The sequence below is a fragment of the Tenrec ecaudatus genome, chromosome 1 (assembly GCF_050624435.1).
Source record: "Tenrec ecaudatus isolate mTenEca1 chromosome 1, mTenEca1.hap1, whole genome shotgun sequence".
Classification (NCBI taxonomy): Eukaryota; Metazoa; Chordata; class Mammalia; order Afrosoricida; family Tenrecidae; genus Tenrec; species Tenrec ecaudatus.
In genome coordinates, this window is record NC_134530.1 from 84,541,599 (window position 1) to 84,553,896 (window position 12,298).

Consider the following 12,298-nt stretch of genomic DNA (forward strand, 5'->3'; position numbering starts at 1 on the left):
AGTGAGACATGAGGAAAGTAAAAGGAAATAGAGGAAAGAATTAGGAGGCAAAAAGACATTTATCGAGAAATAAACATAGGCACGTACATATGTAAATATATTAATATATAATGATAGGGATATAGGTCTATGAACCTATATTTATAGGTTAAGTATTAAGGAAGCAGACAGACATTGGACCTGACATGATCACTGAAGACAAAATAGGTGCATAAGTTATTTGGTGAAGAAAGCTGATGGTGCCCAGCTATTACAAGATATAGGGCCTGGGGTCTTAGAGGCTTGAAATTAAACAAGTGGTCATCTAACAGGGAAGCAACAAAGCCCACATAAAAGAAGCCCACCAACCCGTGTGATCATGAGGTGTCTGGGATCAGGAATCAGGCATCAGAAGACGCAAAATAAACAACCATTTCGAGTTGAACAAGGGGGGTTAGAATGGAGACTCAAAGCCCATCTGTAGACAATTGGACATCCCCTCACAGAAGGGTCACAAGGGAACCAGGAATGAGCCAGCCAGGGTGTAGTATAGCACTAAAGAAACACACAACATTCCTCTAGTTTTTTAATGCTTTCTCCCCACCACTATGATGACCCCCGTTCTAGCTTGCAAATCTGGCTAAACCAAATCTGGCTAAAAGAGCATGTACACTGGTATAGATTAAAGCTCTAGACACACAGAATCCAGGACAGATAACCACCTCCCAGGACCAATAATGAGAGTAGTGATACCACGAGGGTAGGGGGAAGATGTGGTGAGAAGGGGGAGAAGAGGAGAACTGACCACAATGATCGACATACAACCCCCACCCCCACCCCCACCCCAGAGGGAGGAACAACAGAAACATGTGTGAAGAGAGACAGCAGATGGTATAAAATAAGAAAATTAAAATATAATTTATAAATTGTCAATAGTTCACCAGAGTAAGAAAGTTGGGGAAGGAGGGGGAAAAGAAGCGCTGATACTAAGGGCTCAAGGAGAAATAAAATATTTTGGAAATGATGATAGCAACATATTTACCAATGTGCTTGATACAACTGATGTATGGGTTGTTATAAGAACCGTAAGAGCTTTCTTCATCACATTTGCTTATGCACCCACCCGCTTTGTCTTCAGTGATCATGTCGGGAAGGTGAGCATCATGGAATGCCAGGTTAATGGAACAAAGTATTCTTGCATTGAGGGAGTACTTGAATAGAGGCCCAGTGTCCATCTGCTACCTTAATACTAAACCTATAAACATATGCACATAGATCTAGTTCCCCATCCTCATATATAAATATATTTACATATGCACATGCTTGTATTTAGACCCAAATGCCCTTTGCCTCCTAGTTCTTTCCTCTATTTCCTTTTACTTTCCTCTTGTCCCACTATCATGTTCAGCCCTCATTTGGGTTTCAGTAATTCCTCTCAATTACATTGCCCTTGATCAAACCCTACCAGACCTCCTACAGCCTTGCTATTGATTTTTGATCACTTTTTTTTCCCTTGTCCCTGGGTTTCACCCACTTCCTTTCCCATCCCCTGCTCCCATGTACCACCACCCCCCATCCTCCACCCCACCCAAACCCGGAACCATAGGTCCCATTGTTTTCTCCTCCAGCTTGTTTATCCCACCTATCTTATCTAGATAGATCTGCAGAAAAAAAAGATGAGCTGATACCAAGGTCTCAAGTAGCAAGAAAATGTTTTGGAAATGATTATGGCAAAATATGCACAAATGTGCTTGACACAAAGGATGGATGTATGGGTTGTGATTACAGTTGTATGAGTCCCCAATAAAATGATTCATTAAAATTTTTTAAATTAAGAAATAAAATTTTAAAACTCACTGCCGTTGAGCCACAGTGACCCTTTAGAACAGGATAGAGCTACCCCGTGGGTTTCCAAGACTCTTTATGGGAGCAGAAAGTCTTATCTTTCTCCTGTGGAGCAGCTGATGGATTCGAACTGCTGATCTTGTGGTTAGCAGCCCAACAAGTAAGTGGTGTTAAATCTAGGGCCACAAGTTTGAAAGTGTGAGACAGTTCAAATGGTGAGGCCTGGGTCAAGTCACTTGGGCCCTCTGGGCTCCGATTTCTTCATTCATAAATAAAATGGAACAAGTATATCCCCCAACAATGTTGTAGGCATCAAATCAGCTACAGCATGTCAAGTGCTTGTAAAAGGTCTCAGTAATGCACGGTGGCTATTATTATTGCTCCTGTTACTGCTCCTACAGCTTATTGCTTGTAGTTTAATCTGCCTGAGCTCTGATGACCTCATCGCCAGAGTGATCTGGCGGGAGTGCGCTTTGCAGACATGTGAAGGCTACAGCGCAGGCTGGCCCCAGACTGGCTTGTCTTTCCACCGGGCATCTCCCTCACTTTCCCTCTGACAGATCGCTGTGTTCTGAATGTGGCCACTGAGTGCTACTCTGTAATCTGCCTGCCAGTTACATAAACTTCCCCTTCCCCCAGACTAGCTGGCACATGTGTAAATATCGCTATATGCTTGGGCTGGGGTTTCCAATTGGGAACTCCCACTGCCTGGGTGGCTATTCGGGTCATTCCAGAGCCAAATCCAATGAATCACAGATCCTAGGCTCAAGCTCTGAGGCTGCCCTGCAGCCCAATGGTGTGCAATGATTAGCGACTGTGCTTGGGCATGGTTATGGTGCCCCAGAGCACCACAGAGGCCCAGCTTCTATGCCATCATCATTAGGAGGGGTGGCACTCTAGAGGGACCAGGAACAACACGTGCACAAAGAGAGGAATTACTATGAGGCAGAAGTAGGGTGAGCGTGATGGTGGGGCAGGAGGAAGGTAACAGGAAAAGGTAAAAGGAACAATCTAGGAGGCAAAGCTTTAGATGGAGGTATAAACATAGATGTGCGCATATGTAAATACATTACTTCATAAAAATATAAGTATTGGCCTATGCACAAATATTTATATGGCAATACACTGAGATAGTGGACAGACTTCAGGTCTCTGCTCACACCCTTCCCCAATGAAAGAACACTTTGTTCTAATAAATTCTCATTCTGTGACGCTCACGCTCCAGGCACAATCGCTGAAGACAAAATGGGTGCATAGCAAATGTGGTGATGGCGCCCGGCTATCAAAAGATATAGTATCTGGGGTCTTAAGGGCTTGAAGTAAGTGGCTATCTAGCAGAGATGCAACAAGCCGACATGGAAAAAGCACACCAGTCTGCACGATCATGAGGTAATAGGCATCAGAAGACCCAAAACAAACAAACAAAACATATTGTTGAGAATGAGGGGGTCGGAGCAGAGACCCAAAACCCTTCTGTAGACAATGGGACATTCCCTCACAGAAGGGTCACAAGGAAGGGAAGAGTCAACCAGGGCGCAGCAAAGTACCAATGAAATGCACAATATTCCTTTGGTTCCTTGAGGCTTCCTCACCTCCCACTATCATGACCCTATTCCTACCTTTCACTGTGGGCTAGACTGGATCATGTATACAGGTACAGATAAGAGATAAGAGCTCACAACAAATGGAGTCCTGGAACAGGAATGGGAGTAGTGATACCAGAAGGGGAAGGTGGAGAGAGGAGAGGAAGGGGGAATCAGTCACAATAATTGACACATAACCACACACACCCCCCTCCAGGGGGACGAACAATAGAAATCATGGGGGGAGACAGCAGTAGGTATAAGGTATGAAAATACTAATTTATAATTTATCAAGAGGTCATGAGGGATGGGGGAGGTGAAGCAGGGGGGGAGATGAGCTGATACCAAGGGCTCAATAGAAAGTAAATGTCTAGAAAATGATGGCAACATATGTGCAAACATGCTTGATACAATTGATAGATGGATTGTTATAAGAGCTGTAAGAGCCCCCAATAAAATGATCTTTTAATTAAAAACAAAACAACCCCAAGGAGTCAGGATGATTACAAATATTTTCAGTGTAACCATGGCGAGTTTCTTCAGCTCTCTGAATGTTCACTTCTTGAACTGGCAGAATGGAGATGTGTGTGTGGGGATTCAATGGGGAGGAGGAGGAGGGGGAGGGGGAGGATAAGAGATGACAGTGAGGAGGAGGAGGAGGAGGAGGAGGAGGAGGAGGAGGAGAACAAAGAGAATGACCTAATGTGAGCTCATAGTTTGAGCTCCGCCCCAGTCAGCCTCAGAGACCTTATTTGGGAGGTGATCTCATGAGACCCAGAGGAGGGAGTGGAGAGGGAGAGACAAAACCAGCTAAAGCAAACTCACCATCATGAGTTGATTCCGACTCAGAGAGACACTACAGGACAGAGTAGAATCGCCCCCTTGAGGTTTCTGCGACTTTAGGGGAACCGGCAGCCTCATCTTTCTCTGGAGCAATTGGTGGGCTGAGCAACTGACCTTGCTACACCACCGGCGCTCCTTGAAGGTGAGGCAGGGAAGAACAAAAGCATTCACAGGTGGACTAAATGAGCCACTGGGCGTAGTCCCTCCGTGGACTTACAGAGGCACTGCGTGCGTGCGGAGCACAGCCCAGAGCACCCCCAGGAGGCGGAGGCTGGGGCAAAGGACAGTCCTATGAGCCCCGCTTACTTCTCTGGAAGTGGGAGAAAGTAACCCACTGAGTTGCCGAGAGAAATAAAAGACTAGGAAGAGGGCAAAATCTTCCCCTTCCTAGGACTCAGCAAACAGCCAGTCGCCTCCTTCCAACCCATCACCTGGAGCATGCAGTGACCACTCCAGTTACACACTGGCCCTCCTTCTTCAGGCTCAAGTCTCCAGAAGACAGAATTCTCGCTTAACAAGGGCTGTATGTGGATTCTGTATATAATTAAGTCATCACACACACACATGCCAAAGTCAGGACACCTGAATCCATTCCACCTCACAGTGACCCCACTGTTGTAGCTTCTAAGGCTATAAATCTTTACAAGAGCGGATAACTGCATCTTTCGTCCTTGAAATGGCTGGTGTGTTTGAACCGCCAACCTTTCAGCGAGCTGTCCAACGCTTACCAGACAGCACCACCCACCCGGGCTCCTTGCACACACACTCATGCCTCAGACCAAACTGTGCTCCAGACGAGCCCCTGCTTTGTCGTGCGTAAGGAAACGCATCTAATCAATTCTGGGCTGTAGCCAATCAGGCAAATCTCTTGCCCTTTGACGTGAGCATCAGCCTGGGTACGGCATCTGGGATGCTGGACAAAGCACATTTGTGTTACTTTACTTAAAGCTCATAATCATCCCTAGAAATAGGCAGCGCAAATGTTATTATACTTATTTCCTCAGTGAAAAAATAAAGACCTTTGATGTTGCCCTACATTAACACCAGAGAATCATGTGGAAAAAATTAAAATCGGCATTGTTTCTGTGAAAAACCATCTTACTTTTAAAAATACACATTTCTATCAATCCAATCCTTACATAGAGCATTTATTGTCTCTAGTCTTTGAGAATGATGGTATTTGATAGATGGGTCAAAAAATTTTGGTTTTGCTTTGATATTCTTAAACAATAAAAGCAAACCTACTTCTAGACCAGTGCTGCCCAAGATGATGCCCCAAGCCCCTTGGGGTCTGAGAAGACGGCATTGGGAATCCGCCAACAATGCGGAGTATTTCAAAGAACCTCACTAAAACTTTTATATTGCCTCTCATGCAATAAGGCCACCCGGACTAATTAAAATCACAAATTTCTTTCCTTTTCGGCAGGAATTTTGATCATCACATGAGAACCAGAGGCCCTGATTGGCCTATGATGATGTCATACAGCTTCTGAGACAGGAAACAGGATTCTGCTGATTTAAGTAGGGCCTGGGGATTCGGAGCCGAACGGCCAGCAGAGGTACCGCTCATGGAGTGGAAAGACTGTCCAGCCCAAGACAGAAAGGGCTGGATGGTGTGAGTCCTTACACACGGTCAGGGAGTGGTGGTGTGATAACTGGGAACTGCTGGTCTACCTTTGAGGGGTGTTGGGTTTCTTCTGGGTTAGGGGGGAAGGTGAAAGGGGAGGGGGTGCTGATAGTGTTCTTTCCAGCGATGAAGTAAGACATGGCTTTTTACTACAGACTAATTAACTCTCTTGTTTTCCTACTTTGTCAAGCAGTTGATCCGGCCCACAGGGACCACGTGTGTGCAGTGGAACTGCTCCGCGGGGCTCACCAGGCTGTGGCCTTTCAGGGCTGGAACACCAGGCCCGTCTTTGGAGGCACTCCTGGTGGGTTAGAACCACCAACCTTTCAGCCAGTAGTTCAACATTTAACCATTTGCTCGACCCACAAGAGCCCATGGATGTCATAAACCCAGGTGGAGAGAAAGTCAATGGGTGATGAACAGGAATTGCATTATTCCTGGGGATTAACGTTCTTGAGATGGGTACCTGTAACCCCTGCCATGGAGTTACAACCAATGCTTTTCGATAAGGGAGAAGAGGGCGATGGTTGGGTCTGCTATTCACAAACGCAGAGTGGAAGGAAATGAGCATTTATGGCTCTCACTTCCATCCTGGTGGCTTCAAATATACTTACTGCTTAGAGGGTGCAACTAGAAGGTGTGCCAAGAGTTGTGAGGGAGTTACTCCTCCCACTTGAACGTGGATAAAGGAACTTGTACTTTGGAGCTTAGCTGCCACCTTACTATCACTGGGGAAGAAGGAAGCCGGGGTGGGGGTGGGGGGTGGGTAAGAAAATTAGAGGAAAGCAGAGACATAGTTCTGATGGTGTCATGATCCTCTGGATTGAATTACACATCCTTCTGGGCTTCGTGCCTAGGTGCAAGGGCAATAAATTCTCTTCAGAGTGTGAGTTTTTATGTCCACAGCAGCCAAACAATCCTAATAAACTCACTATCTAGATCTTAACACTTGCGCGCAGTACACTGACAGAGGATTGGGCTGGATTCAGAAGAGGACACAGAGCAAGGACTCTCATGGCTAATGCCAGATGGATCTTGGTTCAAAGCAGAGAACACTAGAAAGATGCTTACTTGTGTTTTCTTGATAATGCCTAGGCATTGGACTGTGAGGAAGATGACAAACCATGAATAACCTTAAGAAGATGGAAATTCATTGTGCTCATTGGGAATTTTACATGGATCGAGAGGCAGTTGTGCAAACAGAACAAGGGAATACCTCACGGTTTAAAAACAGGAAAGGTGTATGTCAGGGTTGTATTCTCTCACTGTACTTACTCTGTATGTTGAGCAAATCATCAGAGGAACTGGATTTATGAAGAATGTGGCATCAGGATTGAAGGAAGGCTTATTAACAACCTGTGATATGCAAATGACACAACTTTGCTTGCTGGAAGTGAGGAGGATTTGAAACACTTACTGATGAAGATCAAAGACTGCAGTCTTCCCTATTGATTACAACTCAGTGTGAAGAGACCAAAATCCTCACAACTGAACCAATAGGCAACATCATGATAAGGAGAAAAGGTTAAAGTTGTTAAGGATTTTATCTTGTTTGGCTCCACAAGCAATCCCCATGGAAGCTGTAGTCAGTGATCAAAAGGTGTGTTGCAGTGGGTCAATCTGCTGCACAAGACCTCTTCAGAGTATTGAAAGCAAGGATGTTACTTAGAGAGCCAAGGTGCACCTGACCCAAGCCATGGTATTTTCAATTGTCTCATGTGTATGTGAAAGTTGGACATTAACTAAGGAAGACTGAGGAAGAATCGATGCATTTGAATTGTGGTGCAGGAGAAGAATGTTATTGCTACAAAGACAAACCTAAGTACGACTCTTTAGAGGCAAGGGCAGAGAGCCCTCGTCAAACATACTTTGGACATGTGGTTGGGGGAGACCAGTCCCTGCAGAACACCATGCTTGTTAATATGGACGGACAGCGAAGAAGAGGAAGGTCCTGGAGGAGATGAAATGGCGCAGTGACTGCACCAATGGGCTCAAGTGCATGAACATTTGTGAGGATGGCACAGAACCAGGCAGAGTTTCGGTCTGTTTTGCAAAGGCTTGTATGGGGCCAAATCACGTCAATGGCACCTAAGGATCACAATAACATGTAGCCTTGGGCAAGGTTCATCATCCCTCTAAACTGCAGTTCCTGATCTACAACGTGGGGATAACATGCTACCTGTCATATAAACTCACCTGCCATCGAGTCCATTCGAACTCATTAGTGACCCCGTACAGAGTTTCTGAGGATGAATAGCTTTACAGAAGCAGAGAGCCTTCTCTTTTTTCCTTGGTGCTCTTGGTGAATTTGAACCACTAGCCAATTCATAACCCACTAGAGCTCCTTACCTATTATGTATAGGTTCAATAATGCTTCAAAAATGCCCAGCACAATACTTGGCACAAAGTTAGCATTCAATAAATGGTAGCAACTTTTATTACTTTTGGAGCACTAGACATTGTTCTACATACTTTAAAAATATCATTTTAATCTTTGCTTAAACTGAGGTCAAATTTGTTAGCAGTTTTACAAATGGAAACAAATGAAGGTTAGAGAACTTGAGTGGCTCGTCTGTGCTCTCAGAGAGAGAGAGAGAGAGAGAGAGAGAGAGAGAGAGAGAGAGAGATGTTTCATCAGATACGATCGTTTCCCTCTTCAGTTGATGTCGTTTGGGCCTTTGACTCGATGACTGCTGTTGTGCAGAATGTTGTAAAACAATAGGATCAGCAAAAGAGACAGCCCCTACACTTGCCAAGCTTAGTCAGAGTATATACATACAGACATTCTTACGAGGATCTAAATCAGTGGTTCCCAAAGTGGGGCACCAGGATGATCCAGGGGCACTGCAAAAGCAGAAAACCCACACGTTATCCTGGATCATGGGCGGTAGTACAAAAGGTTTTTAATTGTTTTAAATAGGGTGCTGGTTTTTTTGGTTGTTGTTTTGTCTGAACAGGGGTGGTAGGTCAAATATGTTCGGAAACCTGTGATTCTAGGTTATCAAACCACTGCTGTGGAGTTGAGGCGAGTACAGCAGACCTGCTCCACCTTATCCCTGTTGAGCAGCTGGTGGAGTCCTACCACCCACCTTTCTGTTACCAGCCCGGTGCTTAACCCACTGTGCAACCAGAGTCTAGATGATAAACGAGATTAGAATGTGTTCATGCCCGTCTTTAGTACTACCATGTTCATAACACCAGAGCTAGCCAGCCAACATCTAATCTCCCAGGAATCTACAGAACAGAGTTACATACATACAGAGCAGTTGTTGCCCCATTAAGATTTTCAATATCTGCATACGTACCTCTCTGGAGCAGACATGTGACATTCCTGTTGCCTTTACTGGTTCTGTGGGCTAAGGGTAAAAACCACTAATGACAAGCCTCAGCTCCAAAACACTTTTCCATATACACTACATAGAATGCACAATATATGATCCATACACTAGGACTGCTCTGACATGCCAACATGCATATATTTTCTAGTAAGCCTTAGTGACAATGGGACGGAAGATAATAGACTAGGGACTCACTAGTGAATCAAGTAGCGTGTTTTGCTGTGGACCTCTGGGTGACATGGCCCAAATGTCTTTATGGTATTGAGTGCCTCTGACAAAATTCCACTCACGGGTGTAAAGAATGACCCTATAGAGAGTTCTTCTGAACCTCCACCTTACAACTGTCATGCATGCAGATCAATAACACACCATCTATAGTAAGCCCCACAATACATAAAAGGCTCAGAACTCACCTACTTAACAACTAGGTAACGCCATGGTCTAAGGGGATGTAACCAGTGTCTGGGCACACTGCAGACGAGATCTTGCAGGCACTCGGCCTCACCTCAAGTTTTGCATGTATTTTATAGAAGGGTCCGGGAAGTGGTTTCTGGATTTATCATTCAGAAACGTGTCCCTGTATTGTAGCCATGTGTGAGGAAGCTCACCAGCAGCTGCTCAGTCTTTGTCCCTTGTCTTCTGATAGGTCAGTCTGAAGGTGCCAGACAGTGAGGCCAGACAGGCAGTATCACAGACCTCAGCTGAGTATATTATGTCACCTAAGACTCTCCTTGAAAAATGAGAGGGAAAAAACCCGACCTCATAACGTTGAAGAATCAATGACATCAATGTAGGGTCCAACTCATAGTAGGAAAAAGTGGCTCCTTTCCTTTGTAATTCTCTGAGAAAGTCTAATGTAAAGGCTTTAAGTGTCCATCTTGGGAGTATAACCTAAACATCTTTGGGTTAGAAATAATGTGTTGATTAATGATTAATAGCTCGCAGTAGTGCTTCCTGGGCATCCCTGGGAGCATGGCCTGGACAGTTTCTCTTATCTGCTTCCTCCTGGCCCTCTTCTGCTTCCCAAGATCAGCATGGCGGCACCGAGCCCTGCCTCTCTGGGGGCGCTGTCAACCGGGTGGTTCTTCCCCTGAGAACTGAGATTTCCAAACTGCACAACGCCTTCCAGAAGCCAGGATGACTTTTGTGTTAAGACTCTACTATAGCAGAACCACACTGTGTCGACATGCCCCCTCTTTTGTTTCTCACTGTGTTGTGTGGGTCACAAGCATCACTAGCTGCGCCTCCCTATGACAAAAGCTGCTTCGGCATCTGCCTGCAGCCTCCCCCTCACACTTCCCAGCATCCAGGGGGAGGCCTGAGGAATTCTCTAGCCTCAAGGGCCTCCTTTCCACCTAATCACACACAAGGCAAACCAATTCCTGTAAGCAGAGGCCTTCAGCCTGTCAGTTTCCCAGTTGATCATAACGACCTAGACTCAGACACCCAGCTCAGCCTCAGTGGGACCCGCTCTACAACAGCAATGACTGCACATTCTTCTTTTTCATCCACGAGGGGCCTGCCTGCAAATCAAAAGTAAGTAGGAGACCGAGTAAAATGTATACTATAAATTTATTCTGTGACATTTTCCTTATGGAAGATATTTTAAAATACATCAATATTTCATGAAAAATACATAGTATAAGAATTTAGATAATACTGTAATTCACATGATTTGACCCTGAGTATGCTTTCTTTTTTCCATTTCAAATACCTTTTTTTTAAGTAACATAAAATAATCAGATTGCTGTAGCCTTCAGAAACCCCGTCTTACAGAATTTCATTTAACCGCCAGTCCTCTTCTCAACTATGTATGCTAATGGTACTTGCTTCTGCTTTGGGATGGGGAGAGGATCCGGTGTCTGTCTCTGGACAGTGATATCGAGGTCTCCTCGCTCCGACTCTTCAAGAAGATGTTTCATGGTGAGTCTGAAGACTAACCGAGGGTCAGCTTCAGAGAGAGCTGGACAGTTACAGGTGTCTCGAATTTTAAGAGCCTATAAAGAAAGAACACAATACAATTAGAAACATGCAAATGTGTTACAGTTGTGCCAGTACTTCCCATGATGCTCTGAGTAAAGTGACCACACAGAATATACTCTGGGATTTTAAAATAAACGGTACATTTGACAACACATGAAAGGAACACTAGAGAGACCCGGGTAAGTGGTTGCTTACATAGCTTCGTAATTCTTAGAGGTACTGCTAAGGCTTCACGCGTGAGCAGAACGTGAGAACAATCGATCCAAATTAGAAAAGACCTGAAGGCTGAGATGGGTTTCAAGAAAAGGAAAGCAACGCTAGACAGACACCTGCACGCACTAGAAGGTACAAATAGAAACTGCGATGGTCTGGGGTGGAACGGATGCTAATCACCTGGAAGAATAAGCAAATCAAAACTATGATAATTTTCAACTCTAGGAAAAAAAGAAAATGCTGTGTGGAAAGAAAGCACCGTTGCAGTAGAGACTACATGACTCAGCTACGATCCGTGTTTTCAGGGCAGGAGCAGTGAATTATTTAACATAGCTCTTCTAGTCAAAGTCTCTAACTCCCACCAAACGATCTTTGCCTGCATGGATTTGGTAAGAAGGTAGGGCAAAGACAGTGACAGGATTCACCTGTAACTGCAACCAGAATTCCCCAGAGTGGCATCCTGCTGTGTGTGAAATGAGTCCCCTGAGAGGCAGGAGGAGAGAGATCATCACCAGCAAGAGTCAGGAGTGGAACACTTCCTCTGGACCGCATCCAAATGACAGCTGGTCCATCCAAGGAGCAGCAGCGGAACCAGGAGCCAGAGCAAGCAGCAGAGGGGAGGGCTTCCCCACCATGGAGCAGTTAAGATGGGTGCTTTCGTGCTGGCTTGCAGAGTGGGGTGCCTCTGGGCACTGAATTGGGGAAGCTGGCCTTGCTGACTTTGGGAAGTGGAGCTGAGTGCCTTTGGGCTGCCACTGTACACTTAACTCAGGGATCGAGGTTTGCTAACCCAGAGCTGGATCTGAATGCCTTGCGGTCGAAGCTTACAGTAGAGTAGTATGCCCCTTCAGGCATTTATTAGCAGACCTGAAACTTTGTCATAGGAG

The 12,298-nt window shown here is 45.3% G+C and overlaps 1 protein-coding gene across 5 annotated transcripts in view; it reads right to left on the minus strand.

The window, feature by feature from the left end:
- Positions 1-10,759: 10,759 nt before the first annotated feature.
- Positions 10,760-12,298, minus strand: part of OMA1 (OMA1 zinc metallopeptidase) — an 82,865-nt gene continuing 81,326 nt past the window's right edge. For all 5 annotated transcript variants that reach the window (XM_075556785.1, XM_075556749.1, XM_075556775.1 and 2 more), the window contains one exon: positions 10,760-11,212. In XM_075556785.1, the coding sequence (XP_075412900.1) occupies positions 11,000-11,212 (213 nt within the window). In that variant the 3' untranslated portion in view covers positions 10,760-10,999. The remainder of the gene's footprint in view (positions 11,213-12,298) is intronic.